Source organism: Anolis carolinensis, unplaced genomic scaffold (assembly GCF_035594765.1).
Source record: "Anolis carolinensis isolate JA03-04 unplaced genomic scaffold, rAnoCar3.1.pri scaffold_9, whole genome shotgun sequence".
Taxonomy (NCBI): domain Eukaryota; kingdom Metazoa; phylum Chordata; class Lepidosauria; order Squamata; family Dactyloidae; genus Anolis; species Anolis carolinensis.
In genome coordinates, this window is record NW_026943820.1 from 27,965,857 (window position 1) to 27,988,405 (window position 22,549).

General features: G+C 40.3%; 2 protein-coding genes across 3 annotated transcripts in view; both read left to right on the forward strand.

Annotated features, from left to right (window-relative positions):
• Positions 1-430, forward strand: part of LOC103282342 (cyclic nucleotide-gated cation channel beta-1) — a 29,378-nt gene extending 28,948 nt beyond the window's left edge. Inside the window, exon 14 of the mRNA XM_062961936.1 lies at positions 267-430. Within this exon, the coding sequence (XP_062818006.1) occupies positions 267-283 (17 nt within the window). The 3' untranslated portion in view covers positions 284-430. The remainder of the gene's footprint in view (positions 1-266) is intronic.
• A 2,055-nt stretch (positions 431-2,485) lies between these two features.
• LOC103282786 (cyclic nucleotide-gated cation channel beta-1-like) overlaps positions 2,486-22,549 on the forward strand; it is a 34,026-nt gene continuing 13,962 nt past the window's right edge. The window contains exons 1-9 of one of the 2 annotated variants that reach the window (XM_062961594.1): positions 2,486-2,758; positions 4,346-4,427; positions 4,549-4,591; positions 7,282-7,553; positions 13,183-13,318; positions 15,595-15,711; positions 17,840-18,003; positions 19,606-19,764; positions 21,948-22,156. In XM_062961594.1, the coding sequence (XP_062817664.1) occupies positions 7,325-7,553; positions 13,183-13,318; positions 15,595-15,711; positions 17,840-18,003; positions 19,606-19,764; positions 21,948-22,156 (1,014 nt within the window). In that variant the 5' untranslated portion in view covers positions 2,486-2,758; positions 4,346-4,427; positions 4,549-4,591; positions 7,282-7,324. The remainder of the gene's footprint in view (positions 2,759-4,345; positions 4,428-4,548; positions 4,592-7,281; positions 7,554-13,182; positions 13,319-15,594; positions 15,712-17,839; positions 18,004-19,605; positions 19,765-21,947; positions 22,157-22,549) is intronic. The other variant, XM_062961595.1, reaches the window with a different exon arrangement.

Genomic DNA, 22,549 nt, shown 5'->3' on the forward strand with positions numbered 1-22,549 from the left:
TTTGTAAAATGCAATATTACAAATATATAATGATATAATTATATATAATATATGAATATTAGATAATACTGCATCACACAAACTCATATTATTACTACTACTACTACTACTACTATTACCACCCCAGAGTGGGACCCAAGGTGGCTTCCAAAAGCAATAACATTTGCATTTAGAGCATCTGGATGTTATATATTGGAGAATATCCCAAAAAAAAAACCCTGTCCAATCCAAATGAATTTTAACAAAAACTTCTCCTTTTGTTTCAGGGAGCAAAGGGGCTTGAATGCCTCTGAAACAAAGGGACCCTGAAGATTTTGGGAGCCGTCTTTTGGTCCGAGGCCGGCGAGGAAAAGAATTTGTACATTTTTATTTTATTATTTTATTCTATTTTTGGTTCCGAATTCCAGTGAATAAAAGAGTCTAACCCTGAGATGGTTGGAGTGTTTTATTTGGAGGGGGGTCAAGAAGCAAAAAGAGCAATTGCCCCCGGAAAGGTTATAGGGATATTAGTGCAAAATCCCGAAATTGCATGCAAAAATGGCAATGTGCAATTGGTGATTACGGGACAATTATTGAATAAGTCGTGTGCATAATTCTATTTTAATGTCTGTATGCTTTGGGATTTAATTTAGTGTTAGCTGCTTTGAGTCCCCTTTGGAGAGAAGCAGCAGGATAGAACTACTCTTACTACTAAAATAATAATAATAATAATAATAATAATAATAATAATAATAATAATAATAACAATAACAACAACAACAACAACAACAACAGTCCGAGACATTTGGGAAGTGTCCGACGTGTGACAACAGCCAGCAGAGTATCTGCTGTGGAATCATCTTGTTGTGTTTCAAATAATAATAATAATAATAATAATAATAATAATAATAATACATCACACAGTCCTAGACACTTGGGAAGTGTTCGACTTGTGATTTTGTGAAACGAAATCCAGCATATCTATCTTGTTTGCTGTGTCATAATAATAATAATAATAATAATAATAATAATAATAATAATAATAATAATAAAAATACAGTAGAGTCTCACTTATCCAAGCCTCGCTTATCCAAGCCTCTGGATTATCCAAGCCATTTTTGTAGTCAATGTTTTCAATATATCATGATATTTTGGTGCTAAATTAGTAAATACAGTAATTACAACATAACATTAGTGCGTATTGAACTACTATTTCTGTCCAATTTGTTGTATAACATGATGTTTTGGTGCTTAATTTGTAAAATCTTAACCTAATTTGATGTTTAATAGGCTTTTCCTTGATCACTCCTTATTATCCAAGTTATTCGCTTATCCAAGCTTCTGCCGGCCCATTTAGCTTGGATAAGTGAGACTCTACTGTAATAATAATAATAGGTTGCTGTGTGTTTTCCGATCTGTCTGGCCATGTTCCAGAAGCATTCTCTCCTGATGTTTTGCCCACATCTATGTCAGGCATCCTCAGATGTTATGAGGTCTGTTGGATACTAGGCAAGTGGGATTTATATATGAGGAAAGTCCAGGTTTGGAGAAAGAACTCTTGTCTGTTTGAGGCAATTGTGAAAGTTGCAATTGGCCCCCTTGCAGCTTCAAAGCTTGGCTGATTTCTGCCTGGGGGAATCCTTTGTTGGGAGGTGTTAGCTGACTCTGATTGTTTCTTGTTTGGAATTTACTCGTATGGTCAAGAAGACCTCAATAACGTTTAGGTGGAATCTCTTTCCTTGCATTGATTTGCGTCAGCTGGAAAGTATCCTGCTCCACCTTTCACCAATGCAAATGTTTCGAGGTGCCTCTGTTATGTGGCTTCCTTTCCAGTTTGCATTATTCCCAGGAAGCAAAAGGACCTGGAAGGAAGCCAAGAAATCCACGAGGAAGTGATGTTTTGGTGCGACGAAGCCGAGTGGGGCTTAGGTTCTCCTCCGCGTCCGAGAGAAGAGCATGGATCCAAAGAGGAAGAAAAGAGGTAGGAGATCCAAAGAAAGGAAAGTATTTCAGGTTGAACTTCAAAGACTCTGGCAGAAACCAGTGCAGGTGGTCCCGGTGGTGATGGGCACATTGGGTGCCGTGCCAAAAGATCTCAGCCGGCATTTGGAAACAATAGTCATTGACAAAATTACGATCTGCCAACTGCAAAAGGCCACCCTGCTGGGATCTGCACGCATCATCCGAAAATACATCACACAGTCCTAGACACTTGGGAAGTGTTCGACTTGTGATTTTGTGATACGAAAGCCAGCATATCTATCTTGTTTGCTGTGTCATACAATAATAATAATAATAATAATAATAATAATAATAATAATAATAATAATAATAAATAAATACACTTAAAACAGACTTCAAAACTCAGTCCCACCCATAGCTGGCCTTCCCCAAATTTAGGATGCAAAGAAACCCTAAACACCCTTCATCCCAAAGAAGGAAAAGATGCACTTGAGGCCTGATGCTGAGCACTGGGCGCTTAGCAACCGCCCTCCAAATCTCCCGGTGACCTGCTTTTCTCCCCGGCAACCGCTCTGCTTCCCCGGCAACCGCCCTCTCTGGTCCCTCCGGGTTTGTCTCTTGCAAAGGGAAGGAAGAAGGCACAATATTATGGCTCCCTTTGCTTAAGAAGAGCCTGGATTTGGCTCCATCGGGGATCCATGGTTTCTAAGGCATTTGCAGGCCATTTAGAGAAGGAACTCCATTCCCAGTTGCCATGAGAAGAGCCGGGTTGAACTGGAGTGCATTTATGCTTCCTAAGGAAAGATGACACGATTTGGTGAGTCTTTGGCTTGTTCTTTCCTTTTCTGGGATGTTTCTCAAGACACCAAAAGTGCCGTTGTGGAGTTTTGTCATTCGATGCGATTAGACCCATTGAAACTATTGCTAAAAGGTGCAGGAAAATATCCAAAATGGAATAATAATAAAAATCAGCAAAAGGGAACTAGAGATTTTCATATCATAATGAGACATATTGAGCAAGTATATTATGCAGGTTTAGGCACTAATCACAATATATGTTGAGTCTCCTTATGGGAAATGTTTGGGATTTTTTTAAAAACATATTTTAGAATTCTTTGTGTTTGCAAAAATATGTGAAGACAGGACACAAGTCTAACAGCAAAAGTCGTCCATGCCTCAGATCCATATATTATTATCAACACAACGACGTTGTATGGCACAGCAAACAAGATCGATATGCTGGATTTCGTTTCGCAAAACCACAAGTCGAACACTTCCCAAGTGTCTAGGACTGTGTGATGCATTTTCTGATGATGTGTGCAGATCCCAGTAGGGTGGCCTTTTGCAGTAGGCAGATGGTGATTTTGTCAATGTCTATTGTTTCCAAATGCCAGCTGAGATCTTTTGGCAATGTGCCCATCACCACCGGGACCACCTGTACTGGTTTCTGCCAGAGTCTTTGAAGTTCAATCTTGAGGTCCTGATAGCGGCTGAGTTTTTCCTGTTGTTTTTCGTCAATGCGACTCTCACCTGGGATGGCAACATCAATGATCCAAACCTTGTTCTTTTCCACAACTGTGATGTCTGGTGTGTTGTGTTCCAGAACTTTGTCAGTCTGGATTCGGAAGTCCCACAGTATCTTTGCGTGCTCATTTTCCAATACTTTTGCAGGTTTGTGATCCCACCAGTTCTTTACTGCAGGGAGGTGGTACTTGAGGCATAAGTTCCAATGAATCATTTGGGCCACAGAGTTGTGCCTCTGTTTGTAGTCTGTCTGTGCAATTTTCTTACAGCAGCTGAGGATATGATCAATGGTTTTGTCGGTTTCCTTGCACAGTCTGCATTTTGGGTCATCAGCTGATTTTTCAATCTTGGCCTGAATTGCATTTGTTCTGATGGCTTGCTCCTTATTATTATTATTATTATTATTATTAATAATAATAATAATAATAAAAACCTTTATTTATACCCCGCCACCCCGCTACGAGGATTCGGAGCGGCTCACATGGGGCAAGGCCCGACCAGCATAATTTACAAAAACAACAGCATAAATACATTGTACAATATACAAAAAATAAAACACGGTAAGACAATAAAACAAGAGTTAATACAGTGGTAATAATATCAATCAACCACCAAGTACAATTCAGTTGACTTCATTGGTGGGGGGGACTGCAGCAGCAATATAAAAATAACATCATCAGTTAAAATATCCTATTAAAAAGGACCTAATAAAATTCATGATAGAGTTAACCAGTACTGAACCAGGGCTGAGGTGCAACAGCTACAACAAATGCACAACAACAAACAGCAATGGCTCTCAGCTGCCATGAGTGAAAGAGTTCTGGGACTTTGTGTAAATATAGGAATGCCATTTTTCCATTTGTCCTCCTTTCCTTTCTAGGTCTGAAACAGACAGAAAAAACTTTGTAGGAACTGCATCGGATGAGGCACCGAAGGACAAAGGACATCATCATTCCTCACAGGTTTCTTTCCCAAAATAGCATGTTTCCAAAGCTACTTTTTATATTTTAAAAAACCAGCATCCTTCAAGGAAAAGGTTGCTTTCCAAATTCCCTAACGTGCTTGTTCTTGCTTTTAATGAAGGCAGAAGAGGAAGAGACAAGGACCGAAATAATTGCACCTAAAGGTATGTCCCTCATGCAAAATAAGGGTTTAGTGTCTAAGATCTGACACAGAATCTCTGTTAATTCAGCCGTTCACCATCTCGTAGTCAAAAGGCAGTCCATAGTCAAGCATAGCAAGCACTCTGAGAAGGACAAAGCATACAAAGGACTTCATCACAATGCAGTAAAATCAGCGTTTCTACACATTTAAGAAACTGCAACTGACGGTGCCCTTCACATGACTCAAGCTTCAAATGTGGGTAGAGGTATCTTGTCGTTTCTGAATTGTGGGTTTTCCTAATGATTCCTAGGCCAATTGGCAAGTGACTTATTCTTCAATTCTCCGCGTAGAAATGTGTAAGAATGCCCAATTTAACAAGTGATGGGAATTCCCTTATACCCGTTTATAAACATAACAATGATATCACTATGGAGGGAGGAGCCAACGTGGCAGTATTGATTCCTTTCTTCCACCATAACCATTTTGAAACTGAGGAGGTATAGCAAACGTTTAAAGATTTTCAAAAAATTCAGGAGAAAAACATTGCAAAGCATGCAAATCCTGTGCTGCTTCTAGTGTCTCTAACCTTCTATCTAGTGAGCTCCCTCTTTCAACATTCCCCCTGTGTTATCTTCCTGTGTTATCTCCTTTATAGGTCATAAAAGTCCTTTTGAGCTCCTTTTTGAACTCTCACCTACTATTTTATCAATTGCCTCTCTGAAACTCCTGCTGTGTTGTTATGCTTTTGTTTTGCCTATCAAAAGGCTAGCAGAGAGAGACATAAAAGAGCTCAAGCTTCATTTCTCCTCTCTTTCCTGTTCTCAATTCTGCAATGTAAGAATAACCTCTCTTATATGTTGTGAGATTTTCAGGCTGTTTTATATTTTTTTTCCAGAAATTATAAAGAGAGAAGTTGTGTGCTTTTTAAAAAAGTAAACAGGGGAGGGACAGTGGGAGGAAACAAGTCTTTACCACATGATGGCAATTCAAATTGATAAGTATTTGCTCCTTTTGTTGGTAATAATCTCTCATTTACCTCACCTCCGAATCTCCCAGCTAACACTGCAGCACTTCATTATCTACCTCACCAGATTTTTAATTATACACTCCTCACACTTTTGCCCAGTCAACTTTTATTAATTGCTGTTTCACTCTTATATGGTGTTTTTTATTTATCACTACATTACTGCTTAATATGGTGTTCTATTCTTTTTTGTTGTTGTTCATGAATGTTTTGTTCTTTATGTATTTTATCCTGTTTTATTGTGATTACCTGGGCTTGGCCCCATGTTAGGCACCCTGAGTCTCTGCGGGGAGATGGAGGCAGGGTATAAAAATAAAGTTATTATCATAAAGAAAGTGGAGAAAAGGAGGTGGTGTGATGGGGGTCGGAAAATCATCCATTCAATTTCCACATGGGATATTGTGAAGCTTAAGGGAAAACCAACAATCCCAAACACTTTACATAACCCATGTGATGAAGTTCATTGAATCCAGACTTCTTTCTAAGGGTCAAAGCAAAGTGGTCTCACCAATCCAAGTAATAGTTCAGTCACCAAAGTCAAGCTTCAGTCTAAAAGTTCACAAACAGAGATTCGTGATGTAGCAGATCCATAACGTTACTCCCAGTAACTGATCAGCTTCAATTCCAGCTATTTCTGCCACCCCTCTGAGCCAACCGATTCAATCTCCTTAATTGGATGACATTATTCCTTAATTCAGCCTTAATGTCATGAGTACTTTTTAAACATTAGAAAGTTTCTTTTATTCTGTTTTCAGTGAGACAAAATATATCATAGAATAATCATAGTGTTAGACCACATGGGCCATCTAGTCCAACCCCCTTTTGCCTTCATGTAGGAAAAGCACAATCAAAGCACCCCCGATAGATGGCCATCCAGCCTCTATTTAAAAGCTTCCAAGAAAGGAGCTTCTGCTGGACTCCAAAGAAGCAGAGAGTTCCACTGCTGAATAGGCTCTTTACAGAGAAAGAAGGTAGACACACACACAGACTATATCTAATAATAATAATAATAATAATAATAATAATAATAATAATAATAAGTTTATTTGTATCCCGCCTCCATCTCCCCCGAAGGGGACTCGGGGCGGCTTACAGCAAAATCAAAATACAAACAATGATAAAATATAAAACATCAGGACAAAAACAAAAACCAATAAAAAATATACACAATAAGTTAAAAAAACACAACGCAGAATTAAAACATCAGGTTAAAAACAATGAGGTTGCAATAGTGGATAAGCAAAGTGTACAGTGCACATTATGGGTAACAAATTCATAAATAGATAAAGTGCATTAGAATCGTTCAATGTGTTGTCGAAGGCTTTCATGGCCGGGATCACAGGGTTGTTGTATGTCTTTCGGGCTGTGTGGCCATGTTCCAGAAGCATTCTCTCCTGACGTTTCGCCCACATCTATGGCAGGCATCCTCAGAGGATGCCTGCCATAGATGTGGGCGAAACGTCAGGAGAGAATGCTTCTGGAACATGGCCACACAGCCCGAAAGACATACAACAACCCTGCATTAGAATCATTTAAGGTCACATTAGGTACGGTAGGGAGGAGTCCTGAGTAATATCAATCAATCAGGATTGGTTACATAAGCAAAGGGGATCTTGCATTTTACTCAGCATTCACACACTGATTATCTGTGTCACTTCTTGTGTGTTTCTTCCTTGTATGCATTGCAGTCTCTGCCTCCTGCTTCTGCCTTTGCTTAGAGCGCCTTGCGCCATGGCCAGGCCCAGCCGGGACATCGAACTGGCTCGCTTGGTGCACCATGGGCCTCGCAATCCTCCGGCATCCCCTTCCTTTCGTGCCTTGGCCATGCACTTGCCCAACGTCCCCAGCTACCCTCCGTCCCGCATCCCCATCCTGGCTTCCCGGAAGCCCCAGAACGGCATGGAGAACCCCAGTTTCCTGGAGGAAGAGGTCCCTGGCTCTCGCAGCCGCAGCCATAGGGGTAACGTAGCATGCGCCGCGCTGTCTGGTGCGCTTCCGTCCTGTGCGTTGACCTCTCAAAAGCGAAAACGCCCAAGAGCCTTGTGGCATCTGCACACTTGCACCTTATTTATTATTTATTTACAGTATTTATATTCCGCCCTTCTTTCTCACCCCAAAGGGGACTCAGGGCGGATTACAATGAACACATATATGGCAAACATTCAATGCCAACAGACAAACAACATTCAGTTTTAGACAGACACAGAGGCATTTTTTTTAACATTTTTCCAGCTTCACGATTCCGGCCACAGGGGGAGCTGTTGCTTCACCGTCCATTGGTGGCTGTTCTTCCTCTTCTTTTCCTCGTGAGCAGTTTTATGGTGTTGTAGATTAGTTAAATTAGCCTCCCGCATAAAGCGTCCCTAAATTTCCCTAATTGACAGGCGCAACTGTCTTTCGGGGCTGCTAGGTCAACAGCAAGCCGGGGCTATTTTTTTTTTAATGGTCGGAGGCTTAACCTGACCCGGGCTTCGAACTCATGACCTCTCGGTCAGTAATGATTTATAGCAGCTGGTTACTAGCTAGCTGCGCCACAGCCCGGCCCCACTCCTTTCGATTCTAGGCTTTGAGTCCCCTTCGGGGGAAATAAGGCAGGGTAAATAATAATAATAACAACAACAACAACAACAACAACACTTGGAAAGTGTTCGACTTGTGATTTTGTGATACGAAATCCGGCATATCTATCTGGTTGGCTGTGTCATACAATGTCGTCGTGTCAATAATAACAACAACAACAATAAACGTAATAATATTAATAAACCATTGGTCCTGGTGGTAATCGGCACACTGGGTGCCGTGCCAAAAGATCTCAGCCAGCATCTGTCAACTGCAAAAGGCCACCCAACTGGGATCTGCACACATCATCCGAAAATACATCACACAGTCCTAGACACTTGGGAAGTGTTTGACTTGTGATTTTGTGATACGAAATCCGGCATATCTATCTGGTTGGCTGTGTCATACAATGTCGTCGTGTCAATAATAACAACAACAACAATAAACGTAATAATATTAATAAACCATTGGTCCTGGTGGTAATCGGCACACTGGGTGCCGTGCCAAAAGATCTCAGCCAGCATCTGTCAACTGCAAAAGGCCACCCAACTGGGATCTGCACACATCATCCGAAAATACATCACACAGTCCTAGACACTTGGGAAGTGTTTGACTTGTGATTTTGTGATACGAAATCCGGCATATCTATCTGGTTGGCTGTGTCATACAATGTCGTCGTGTCAATAATAACAACAACAACAATAAACGTAATAATATTAATAAACCATTGGTCCTGGTGGTAATCGGCACACTGGGTGCCGTGCCAAAAGATCTCAGCCAGCATCTGTCAACTGCAAAAGGCCACCCAACTGGGATCTGCACACATCATCCGAAAATACATCACACAGTCCTAGACACTTGGGAAGTGTTTGACTTGTGATTTTGTGATACGAAATCCGGCATATCTATCTGGTTGGCTGTGTCATACAATGTCGTCGTGTCAATAATAACAACAACAACAACAATAGTAATAATATTAATAAACCATTGGTCCTGGTGGTAATCAGCACACTGGGTGTCGTGCCAAAAGATCTCAGCCGGCATCTGTCAACTGCAAAAGGCCACCTTACTGGGATCTGCACGCATCATCCGAAAATACATCACACAGTCCTAGACACTTGGGAAGTGTCCGACTTGTGATTTTGTGATACGAAATCCAGCATATCTATCTGGTTTGCTGTGTCATACTATGTCGTTGTATCAATAATAATAATAATAATAATAATAATAATAATAATAATAATAATAATAATATATTTATCTCTAATGCAGCCTTGTCCTTTTCCGATTTACACAGAAAGTAACAGGGAGGCTCACTCAGGTTATAGAATTCTAGAGTTTGAAGGGACCCCCAAAGGTCTGTCAAAGCGGCAAGGTCATCCAATCCAACCCCCTTCTGCCAGGCAGGAAAAAATAATTATATTATTATTATTATTATTATTATTATTGACACAACGATGTTGTATGACACAGCAAACAAGATAGATATGCTGGATTTCGTTTCACAAAACCACAAGTCGAACACTTCCCAATAATAATAATAATAATTATTATTATTATTATTATTGTATGACACAGCAAACAAGATAGATATGCCGGATTATTATTATTATTATTATTATTATTATTATTATTATTATTATTATTATTCTACCATTGGAATGGACCCCACAAAAGACATTCAGTCCAACCCCCTTTTGCCAGGCAGGAAGAAATAATTACTCTATTATTATTATTATTATTATTATTATTATTGACACAACGATGTTGTATGACACAGCAAACAAGATAGATATGCTGGATTTCGTTTCACAAAACCACAAGTCGAACACTTCCCAATAATAATAATAATAATAATAATAATAATAATAATAATTATTGTATGACACAGCAAACAAGATATATATGCCGGATTATTATTATTATTATTATTATTATTATTATTATTATTCTACCATTGGAATGGACCCCACAAAAGACATTCAGTCCAACCCCCTTTTGCGAGGCAGGAAGAAATAATTACTCTATTATTATTATTATTATTATTATTATTATTATTATTATTATTATTATCCTACAGTTGGAAGGGACCCACAAAAGCCATTCAGTCTGACCCCCTTCTGCCAGGCAGCAAAAGCACAATCTGACCCTTCCCAACAGATGACCATGCATCTACCAAATGGAGATCAGTCATTGCAAAGAAGTCTTTTGGCTTCTGGCCTCATTGCTTCCCTCTCTCACACAAAATCTCTCAGATGCCACAAAGCTCCAATGTTTTTTCCCTATATGTTGTCGTCCTAGCTCACCTGTGTTGCCTGTGTCGCTGTAGTGGTTGCGCTGTTCTCAAGACAAAATGCCTGGAAAGACCCCTTCCCACAAACGGACGGTACCGAACATACGTAGACATCCGTGTGGGTTGCCCATAAATATATGAAGCAATGCACAACATTGGGCTGAATGCAGGCCATCATCATTAAGCAAAAATGGCCCAAAAGGAGTTTATGCCGGTATAAGAAACCAGCAGCATTCTGGAGCAGTTTGGTACAGAGATGAGTTTGTTTACATCTGTCTTATCACCATTTCCTCCTCCTCCGCCTCTTCCTCCTCTTCTCTTTTTCTCTTTCTCCTCACATTTCTTCTCCATCATGTCCTTCGCCACTATACTTGTCTCCTCCTCCTCTTTTTCTTCTCCTCTTCTTCCTCCTTTTCTCCTCCTCCTTCTCTCTCTTCTCCTTCTTCTCCATCTCTATGTACTCCACCACAACTTCTCCTCAATTTCCTGTTCTCCTTCTTCCTCTCCTTTTCCTTTTCGTCATTTTTCTCTTCCTCTTCCAACTTCCTCCTCCGTCTCCTTCTTCTTTTCCTTTTCTTCCTTCTTCTCCCCTCCTCCTCTCCTCCTTCTACTTTTCTTCCTTCTTTCTTTCTCTTCCTCTTCTTCCTCCTCCTTTCTCTTCTTCTCTTCCTCCTTCTTCCTCTTTATCTCTTTCTCCTCCTCTTTCTTCGCCTTCTCCATCTTCTTCTTCCCCCTTTCCTTCTCCTCTCCTTCTTCTTTTCCTTCTTTTCCTTTTCTTCCTTCTTCTCCCCTCCTCCTCTCCTCCTTCTACTTTTCTTCCTTCTTTCTTTCTCTTCCTCTTCTTCCTCCTCCTTTCTCTTCTTCTCTTCCTCCTTCTTCCTCTTTATCTCTTTCTCCTCCTCTTTCTTCGCCTTCTCCATCTTCTTCTTCCCCCTTTCCTTCTCCTCTCCTTCTTCTTTTCCTTCTTTTCCTTTTCTTCCTTCTTCTCCCCTCCTCCTCTCCTCCTTCTACTTTTCTTCCTTCTTTCTTTCTCTTCCTCTTCTTCCTCCTCCTTTCTCTTCTTCTCTTCCTCCTTCTTCCTCTTCATCTCTTTCTCCTCCTCTTTCTTCGCCTTCTCCATCTTCTTCTTCCCCCTTTCCTTCTCCTCTCCTTCTTCTTTTCCTTCTTTTCCTTTTCTTCCTTCTTCTCCCCTCCTCCTCTCCTCCTTCTACTTTTCTTCCTTCTTTCTTTCTCTTCCTCTTCTTCCTCCTCCTTTCTCTTCTTCTCTTCCTCCTTCTTCCTCTTCATCTCTTTCTCCTCCTCTTTCTTCGCCTTCTCCATCTTCTTCTTCCCCCTTTCCTTCTCCTCTCCTTCTTCTTTTCCTTCTTTTCCTTTTCTTCCTTCTTCTCCCCTCCTCCTCTCCTCCTTCTACTTTTCTTCCTTCTTTCTTTCTCTTCCTCTTCTTCCTCCTCCTTTCTCTTCTTCTCTTCCTCCTTCTTCCTCTTTATCTCTTTCTCCTCCTCTTTCTTCGCCTTCTCCATCTTCTTCTTCCCCCTTTCCTTCTCCTCTCCTTCTTCTTTTCCTTCTTTTCCTTTTCTTCCTTCTTCTCCCCTCCTCCTCTCCTCCTTCTACTTTTCTTCCTTCTTTCTTTCTCTTCCTCTTCTTCCTCCTCCTTTCTCTTCTTCTCTTCCTCCTTCTTCCTCTTTATCTCTTTCTCCTCCTCTTTCTTCGCCTTCTCCATCTTCTTCTTCCCCCTTTCCTTCTCCTCTCCTTCTTCTTTTCCTTCTTTTCCTTTTCTTCCTTCTTCTCCCCTCCTCCTCTCCTCCTTCTACTTTTCTTCCTTCTTTCTTTCTCTTCCTCTTCTTCCTCCTCCTTTCTCTTCTTCTCTTCCTCCTTCTTCCTCTTCATCTCTTTCTCCTCCTCTTTCTTCGCCTTCTCCATCTTCTTCTTCCCCCTTTCCTTCTCCTCTCCTTCTTCTTTTCCTTCTTTTCCTTTTCTTCCTTCTTCTCCCCTCCTCCTCTCCTCCTTCTACTTTTCTTCCTTCTTTCTTTCTCTTCCTCTTCTTCCTCCTCCTTTCTCTTCTTCTCTTCCTCCTTCTTCCTCTTTATCTCTTTCTCCTCCTCTTTCTTCGCCTTCTCCATCTTCTTCTTCCCCCTTTCCTTCTCCTCTCCTTCTTCTTTTCCTTCTTTTCCTTTTCTTCCTTCTTCTCCCCTCCTCCTCTCCTCCTTCTACTTTTCTTCCTTCTTTCTTTCTCTTCCTCTTCTTCCTCCTCCTTTCTCTTCTTCTCTTCCTCCTTCTTCCTCTTCATCTCTTTCTCCTCCTCTTTCTTCGCCTTCTCCATCTTCTTCTTCCCCCTTTCCTTCTCCTCTCCTTCTTCTTTTTCTTCTCCTCCTTCTACTTTTCTTCCTTCTTCTCCGTTGTCCTCATCACTCTTTATCTCTTTTTCCTCCTAATTCTTCTCCTCCTCCTCCTCTCTATGTCCTCCAGCACATCTCCTCCTCCATCCCCGTCTCCTTTTCGTTCTCTTCTTCTTCTCTTCCTCCCCATGCTTCCTTCTTCTCTTTCTGCCCTTCCTCTTCCTTCTTCCCCTACTTTCCTCACTTGAACAGGACTCACAAGGGCCAACTCTCGTTTATATTATTTGCCATTTTGATCCAAAAGTAGAATCCAAGGCGGCTCCCGATGAGTCTGTTGCAGGAGTTTTCTCCATGGCGTTTTCTTTATGACTCTTTTCCGTCCACTTTCTTCTTCTTCCAAGGGAAATATCCCACGGTGAGCATCCAGAAAGTGGATTCGAAGGATGGCTTTTCGGGGGAAGCCGCCTCGGTGCAACCTTCTGCCAGCAACAAATCCCAAAACCTCGTGGTTCCGGTCACTCCAGTGGCTCTCAAGAGGTAAAAGATGTCGGCCCTTGCTTTGAGTTCCCATTCCCTTTCGGCAATAACAATGACTTGGCCCATTAAGAGGGCTGGGCTGGCGATTCCAGACCCCAGGGAAACAAAACATCATATATTAATACAATCATGCAAAAATGACAGAGGATGGGTTTGGCTGTAGAAATGCTGATTTCCTTCCGATGCGAGTGGTCCCGTTCATCAAAGGCACAGGGTGGTGAATAATAATAATAATAATACAGTAGAGTCTCACTTATCCAACATAAACGGGCCGGCAGAATGTTGGATAAGCGAATATGTTGGATAATAAGGAGGCATTAAGGAAAAGCCTATTAAACATCAAATTAGGTTATGATTTTACAAATTAAGCACCAAAACATCATGTTAGACAACAAATTTGGCAGAAAAAGTAGTTCAATACGCAGTAATGCTATGTAGTAATTACGGTATTTACGAATTTAGCACCAAAATATCACGATATATTGAAAACATTGACTACAAAAATGCGTTGGATAATCCAGAACGTTGGATAAGCGAGTGTTGGATAAGTGAGACTCTACTGTAATAATAAAACTTTATTTATACCCCGCCACCATCTCCCCAATGGGGACTCGGGGCGGCTTACATGGGGCCATGCCCGGGAAAAATACAATATAACACAATATAAAACAACATATCATAATACAATTACAATACAATAAAGAATCATATACAGTACAACACAAAATCCAAAGAGCAATATAACAGGGCAGGCCGCACTAACACTCAGTTAAAACTCGGGGTGAGAAAAGGATAAGAAAAAGGATAAGAATAAAACCACAGGGAACTAAGGAAAAGATAGCAGACAGTCTAGAGGATAAATAATGGGGGCGTAACAAAAGCATGTAACAGTTACTCTCCGAAAGCACATCGGAAGAGCCATGTTTTTAGATCTTTTCTAAAGTCTGAAAGAGTGGGGGCTTGCCTGATTTCAATGGGCAATGAGTTCCATAAACGGGGGGCCACAGCAGAAAAGGCCCTCTCCCTAGTTCCTACAAGGCGGGTCTGGGATAAAGGCAGTGGCGACAGTGCCCTTGCCAATGGGCAAGGGAGACAATTTCCTCTGCCGGAATAGAAGTATTGTGTTGCAATGTCCAGGTAAAGTCCAAAAATGTAGGTGAAACTGGGAACTTGATGAGGAAGTTCCCAGCTTAGTTTCTTTCCCCTGGGCTATACAATTGTGTGGGAGGCAAGACATCTTTGGGTTCAGGAACATGGTTTCCCCCAAAGGACATCCCAAGGACCCGGGGCTGGTTTTCTCATGCAACACAATCACAATGTCAAGTAGATGACCCTTTCCTCTTCTTCTTTTTTTTTAAATATAATTTTTATTATTATAATAATGTGAATCACATCGACCATTACACACCGTGAAGGGGGATCACATGGGGAATAACATGGGGGTAAGAAAAAAAATATACAGGAGGTTAGGGGAAATCTATTAATCGAAACCCTACATCAGGAAACAAAAGGAAAAAGAGGACAGAAGCAGAAAACAGAAAGCAAAAAACAAAAAATCAGAACATCACTTAAATACTAACAGTTATCACATATAATTAAAATTGACTTCCATCAGATGTGTGTTGTTATGTATCATATTCATTTGGTATAAACTATACCCTTATATTTCCTCTTCTATTTGTTTGTTGTATTATTTTTCTCTCTTTTAGTGTTTATTCCGGGGCAGTTGTGTAGTCTTTTATCATTGGCTATTGTATCCTTATATTATCACTTTACAGTTCTCAGTTCTTAAATAGTTTGTAACTAATTCCCAATCTGTTTGTTTTTTGGGTTTGCCTTGAGTGTTCGATAATAAGTATGTTAATTTGTCTGCACTCATAATTTCCAAAATTTTAATAAACCTGTTTTTTATATCCGGACTGTTTTTTTCCCTCCATCCCTTAGCATATGTTATTCTTGCTGCTGTTATCAGATAATTAAATAAGATTTGTTTATTTTTTTTCCTCTACGTTGTCATACATACCCAGGAGGAGCAACTTGGGGTCTGAACTAATCTTAATTTGAAGTATTTTCTGTATAATCCTATGTATTTCTTTCCAGAATTCTTTTGCTTTTGCACAAGTCCACCAACAGTGGAAGTACGTGCCTTCCCTTTCACCACACTTCCAGCATTTCTTTGAAGTAGACTTTCCTCTTCTTTCAAGACCAGTCTGGCCTCATGAAGAAGGGAACGATCCTCACAAAATCCTCATTTGCAAATGTTTTCTCCTACTTAGGAAGAAACGTCTTGTCCAAGAGGAGCCTTTGGAGGAACTGGGAGCCCTTTCTCCAAACCAGTCTCCCATCAAAGCTTGGGCGGATCGGTCCAGTCCCGAGAGAGACGAACAAATCAGGTATTGTTTCGGCATTTATTGATAAATGCAATCCAATCAAAACTGGGTTTCAGTTTTGTTGCCATGTGAGTAGACTCATTTAATCCATTGCTGGAGGGTGAGTTGACCAAAAGGCAAGCTTGCAAATGCTGGTTGGGATTCGCAATAAGGTTGCATGATATTTTGCCCAAAAGACATTGCTCTCGGTGCAAAATCATTGTGGTCACTAGACATGTCCAAAAAATCGTTTTGAATCGTATATCGGAATTATTTCGGATTGTTCTCGCTTTTTGATACGCATTCCGAGACATTGTCTCACAGCGTAACCAGCAATGTAATTCAAACCATTATTGGCCCATTCTCTAATTGTCTCTTAATGTTTTGTTATTTCCCCCCCCCAGTTTTTTTTAATGTGTTTTAAAAATATTTTTTAAATTTTTTTTGTTTCTGCAATCCACCTTGAATGGGAGCTTAGCTCAGCCTAACATGGTTCTTTCTCTTAGCAAGGGAATTTCTAGTTTTCAAAGTATCTTTGCACAACTTGTAAGGGCATTGCAAATTTGATGAGGATAGCTCAAGAAATGAGGGCGGGAGAGCCCTGTAAAAGTACCCCCCCCCCACCCAGTTCCTTTTTTTTTTGGCGATTGTGCATGCGCGTCCGCCATTTTGGAAACATTTAGAATCATTACAAATTTTCGGAAATATCCTAAATTTTTGGGTGAAAAAATCGGAAATACTTTCTATATTGAAGCGCCAGCACCCCCTACTTTAGAAACGAGAATTGAAACATTTTTTTCATCGATCGGACATACCTAGTGGTCACTTTAATAACAATAATAACAACAACATAATAAATAAATTAATACATGATATAGATCAGTGGTTCTCAACCTGTGGGTCCCCAGGTGTTTTGGCCTTCAACTCCCAGAAATCCCAGCCAATTTACCAGCTGTTAATATTATTATTATTATTATTATTATTATTATTATTTTATTGTATGACACAGCAAACAAGATGTATATGCTGGATTTCGTATCACAAAATCACAAGTCAAACACTTCCAAAGCATCTAGGACTGTATTATTATTATTATTATTATTATTATTATTATTTTATTGTATGACACAGCAAACAAGATGTATATGCTGGATTTCATATCACAAAATCACAAGTCAAACACTTCCCAAGCGTCTAGGACTGTATTATTATTATTATTATTATTATTATTATTATTATTATTATTATTTTATTATGACACAGCAAACAAGATAGATATGCTGGATTTCGTATCACAAAATCACAAGTCAAACACTTCCCAAGCATCTAGGACTGTATTATTATTATTATTATTATTATTATTATTATTATTATTATTTTATTGTATGACACAGCAAACAAGATAGACATGCTGGATTTCGTATCACAAAATCCCAAGTTGAACACTTCCCAAGCGTCTAGGACTGTATTATTATTATTATTATTTTATTATGATACAGTAAACAAGATAGATATGCTGGATTTCATATCATAAAATTACAAGTCGAACACTTCCCAAGTGTCTAGGACTGTGTGATGTATTTTCAGATGATGTGCTCAGATCCCAGTCGGGTGGCCTTTTGCAGTTGGCAGATCGTAATTTTGTCAATGTCTATTGTTTTCAAATGCCGGCTGAGATCTTTTGGCATGGCACCCAGTGTGCCCATCACCACCGGGACCACCTGCACTGGTTTCTGCCAGAGTATTATTTATTTATTTATTTATTTCTATCCCACTTTTCTCCATAATACAATAAATAGAAGGTTTTTGTTTTCACGTATGATTTTTTTTGTGAGAAAAAAACAAGCCTCAAAGATGGGAAACTTTCTCATTTTCTCAGCAGGGATCCCGACATGACAATGAATCCTTTGCCTCTTGACTTAGAAAGCATAGTGGAATCATTGCAGTTTGGCACCACTGGCTCAATGATATGGAATCCCAGGGGTTGTAGTTTGGAAGAGAAGACTAGAGGCCTTGTAAAACTGCAAAGCCCAAGGATCCCATAGGATTGAGCTGTGGGGGTTAAAGTGGCATCAAACTGCATTCATACTGTGGTGCAGACGCCAAATTAGAGATAGTTAACAGAGATTATGATTCCTTTGCTCTCTTTGAGCTGCAGTTTATCGGGTCGTAGTAGCTCTACCGGGAGCCAAAGCAGTGCCGTGATCAATGACCGGCTGCAAGAACTGGTGCGGCTCTTTAAGGACCGGACGGAGAAGGTCAAGGAGAGGCTGATCGACCCGGACATCTCCTCCGACGAGGAAACCCCTGCGGCCAGTGAGTGGGTTTGTAGTTCGAAGTCCACTTTGGATTACAGTCCGAAGTCCAACCTGAAGCACACCCAAGAATGCATCAGTTGCAGAATGCATGCACTTTGGTGATACTATGCTATGGCTCAATGCTATGCAACAATGGGATTTGGTGAGCAGAGACTTTTCTGAGCAGAGACTCTATTTCAGACATTCTTTCAGGCCTGAAAGTGACAACCCTCTGCAGCCTCTTAACCTAGTTTAAATGTTAATCTGGTTTAAAAGTATCATTTTCTGTTGCAGAATGCATGCACTTTGGCACCGCTATGCTATGCCTCAATGCTATGCAACAATGGGATTTGGTGAGCAGAGGCTTTTCTGAGCAGAGACTCTATTTCAGACATTCTTTCAGACCTGAAAGTGAAAACCCTCCGCAGCCTTTGAACTTGGTTTAAAAGTATCGTTCTGTTGCAGAATGGAAACACTTTGGCACCACTATGCCATGCCTCGATGCTATGCAATAATGGGATTTGGTGAGCAGAGACTTTTCTGGGCAGAGGCTCTATTTCAGACATCCTTTCAGGCCTGAAAGTGAAAACCCTCCACAGCCTTCAAACTTGGTTTAAGTGTTAATCTGGTTTAAAAGTATCATTCTGTTGCAGAATGGATGCACTGTGGCACCACTATGCTATGCCTCAATGCTATGCAACAATGGGATTTGGTGAGCAGAAACTTTTCTGAACAGAAACTCTATTTCAGACATCCTTTCAGGCCTGAAAGTGAAAACCCTCCACAGCCTTTGAACTTGGTTTAAATGTTAATCTGGTTTAAAAGTATCATTCTGTTGCAGAATGGATGCACTTTGGCACCACTATGCTGTGCCTCAATGCTATGCAATAATGGGATTTGGTGAGCAGAGGCTTTTCTGAACAGAAACTCTATTTCAGACATTCTTTCAGGCCTGAAAGTGAAAACCCTCCACAGCCTTTGAACTTGGTTTAAAAGTATCATTCTGTTGCAGAATGGATGCACTTTGGCACCACTATGCTGTGCCTCAATGCTATGCAACAATGGGATTTGGTGAGCAGAGACTTTTATGAGCAGAGACTCTATTTCAGACATCCTTTCAGGCCTGAAAGTGAAAACCCTCTGCAGCCTTCAAACCTGGTTTAGGTGTTAATCTAGTATCATTCTATGTTGTAGAATGCATGCACTTTGGCACCACTATGCTATGGCTCAATGCTATGCAACAATGGGATTTGGTGAGCAGAGACTTTTATGAGCAGAGACTCTATTTCAGACATCCTTTCAGGCCTGAAAGTGAAAACCCTCCGCAGCCTTCAAACCTGGTTTAGGTGTTAATCTAGTATTGTTCTATGTTGTAGAATGCATGCACTTTGGTGATACTATGCTATGGCTCAATGCTATGCAATAATGGGATTTGGTGAGCAGAGACTTTTATCCCCCCTTTGGCTTCATCATTTGCATCTTCCTTCTTACACTTCTGACCCTTCCCGGTGTCACTCTGTTTAATTATCTGGCTTGGGATCGCACTTTCCATCCGAAGGTGATGTATAAAGGAGGAATTCCCAAAGGTCAAGCTTTTCAATGCCTTGTGTTTCTCCCCCAGCGCCATCGAAAGGTGACCCACAAGAGGAAGAGAAGGAGGAAATTGAGAAGGACGAAGCCTACCATGAAATGCTCTGCTGCCAATTCAAGACCCGTCCCTTCCTCTGCCGAGCGAAAAAGATCCGATACCAGTGGCCCAGCAGCATCGATCCACTTACCAGTAAGTAATTCAGCAGAAGGAACTAAGTAACTCAGCAGGAAGAACCTTGAGTAACTCATCAGAAGGAACTAAGTAACTCAGTAGGTGGAACAGTGCGTAACTCAGCAGGAGGAACAGTAAGTTGTGGGGAGAAAAAGTGGGGTATAAATAAACATAATAGTAATAATAATAATAATAATAACAACAACAACAACACTAACCCAGCAGAAGGGACACTAAGTAACTCAACAGAAGTTAGCTAAGCAGAAGGAACAGTACATTGAGGCATAAATAAACATAATAATAATAATAATAATAATAATAATAATAATAATAATAATAATAATAATAATAGCAGCAGCAGCAACCCAGCAGAAGGAACAGTGACTCAGCAAAAAGGACAGAATATTGGGATATAAATAAACATAATATAATAATAAACATAATAATAACAACAACAACCCAGTAGAAGGAACAGTGAGTAACTCAGCAGAAGGAACAGTGAATTGGGATATATATAAATATAATAATAATAATAACAATAATAGTAATAATAGCAACCGAACAGAAGGAACAGTGAGTAACTGAGAAGAAGGAACAGTAAATTGGGATATATATAAATATAATAATAATAATAACAATAATAGTAATAATAGCAACCGAACAGAAGGAACAGTGAGTAACTGAGAAGAAGGAACAGTAAATTGGGATATATATAAATATAATAATAATAATAACAATAATAATAATAATAGCAACCGAACAGAAGGAACAGTGAGTAACTGAGCAGAAGGAACAGTAAATTGGGATATATATAAATATAATAATAATAACAATAATAATAATAATAGCAACCAAACAGAAGGAACAGTGAGTAACTGAGAAGAAGGAACAGTAAATTGGGATATATATAAATATAATAATAATAACAATAATAATAATAATAGCAACCAAACAGAAGGAACAGTGAGTAACTGAGAAGAAGGAACAGTAAATTGGGATATATATAAATTTAATAATAATAATAATAATAATAATAATAATAATAATAATAATAATAATAATAATAGCAACCAAACAGAAGGAACAGTGAGTAACTCAGCAGAAGGAACAGTAAATTAGAGTATAAATAACTTCATCAAGAACAACAACAACAGCAGCAGTAACTCAGCAGAAGTTAGTGAGAGTAACTGAGCAGAAGGAACAGTAAATTGGGATATAAATACATATTATAGTATAATAACATTAGTTAATTATAATAGCAGCCCAAAAGAAGGAACAGTGAGTAACTCAGCAGAAGGAACAGTAAATTGGGATATAAATGCATATTATAGTATAATCACATTAGTTAATTATAATAACAGCCCAAAAGAAGGAACAGTGAGTAACTCAGCAGAAGGAACAGTAAATTGGGGTATAAACAACAACAACAACTCAGCAGAAGTTATTGAGAGTAAATGAGTGAAAGGAACAGTAAGTAACACAGCTGGAGGAACCTTTTGCTTGGATTACTAGCAACATGAGCATTTACACCAAGGAGTTCCCAGAAATACAAGTGGCCCTTGTTCATATGTTTAATTGGAATGCAGTTTATTTATTTATTTTATTTATTTACAGTATTTATATTCCGCCCTTCTTTCTCACCCCGAAGGGGACTCAGGGCGGATTACAATGAACACATATATGGCAAACATTCAATGCCAACAGACAAACAACATTCAGTTTTAGACAGACACAGAGGCATTTTTAACATCCTTTCCAGCTTCACGATTCCGGCCACAGGGGGAGCTGTTGCTTCACCGTCCATTGGTGGCTGTTCTTCCTCATTCTTTTCCTCGTGAGCAGTTTTTTTTATGGTGTTGTAGATTAGTTAAATTAGCCTCCCGCATAAAGCGTACCTAAATTTTCCCTACTTGACAGATGCAACTGTCTTTCGGGGCTGCTAGGTCAACAGCAAGCTGGGGCTATTTTTTTTTTATGGTCGGAGGCTTAACCCGACCCGGGCTTCGAACTCATGACCTCTCGGTCAGTAGTGATTTATAGCAGCTGGTTACTAGCCAGCTGCGCCACAGCCCGGCCCCATCTAGGCATGTGCAAATTTTGGCCCTCCCTCCAGATGTTTTGGACTCCAACTCCTGATCGAAATCATGGGGGCCTGGATGATTGGCATGTGGTGGGCTTTTCCTTCCTTCCTCCCTCCATAGACCTGCCGTATGTCTTCTGGCTCTTCCTGGTGGTCCTGGCCTGGAACTGGAACTGCTGGCTGATCCCGCTCCGCTGGGCTTTTCCCTACCAGACGGCCGGGAACGTCGGCTATTGGATGGCCGTGGACTACCTCTGTGACCTCCTCTACATCCTAGACATGGCCTTCTTCCAGGTCCGGCTGCAGTTCGTGGAGGGAGGAGACGTCATCGTAAGTAGGATCCTAGTGTGGGAAGTCCAACCCCATTCCACCAAGGCAGGGGAGCACCATTCGATCCCTCCCAAGAGATGACCATCCAGAGAAGGAGACTCCACCAGAGTCCCAAGGAAGCAACAGATTCCACAGCTCTAACATCAGGAAGTTCTTCCTAGAATGGAATGGAATGGAATAGAATAACTTTATTGTCATTGTACATTAGACAATGAAATTAAATCCCATCTCCAATCTATATATATAAAAGAGTGATGGCGTCACGGCGACCCACAAAACAACAAAACTACAGGCCCCCCAACCTCGAAATTTGACAACACAACCCATCATCCACACCTCTAGGTTGATACAACAAAAAGAAAAGAAAAATAAAGTCCTAATTAGAGGGAGAGA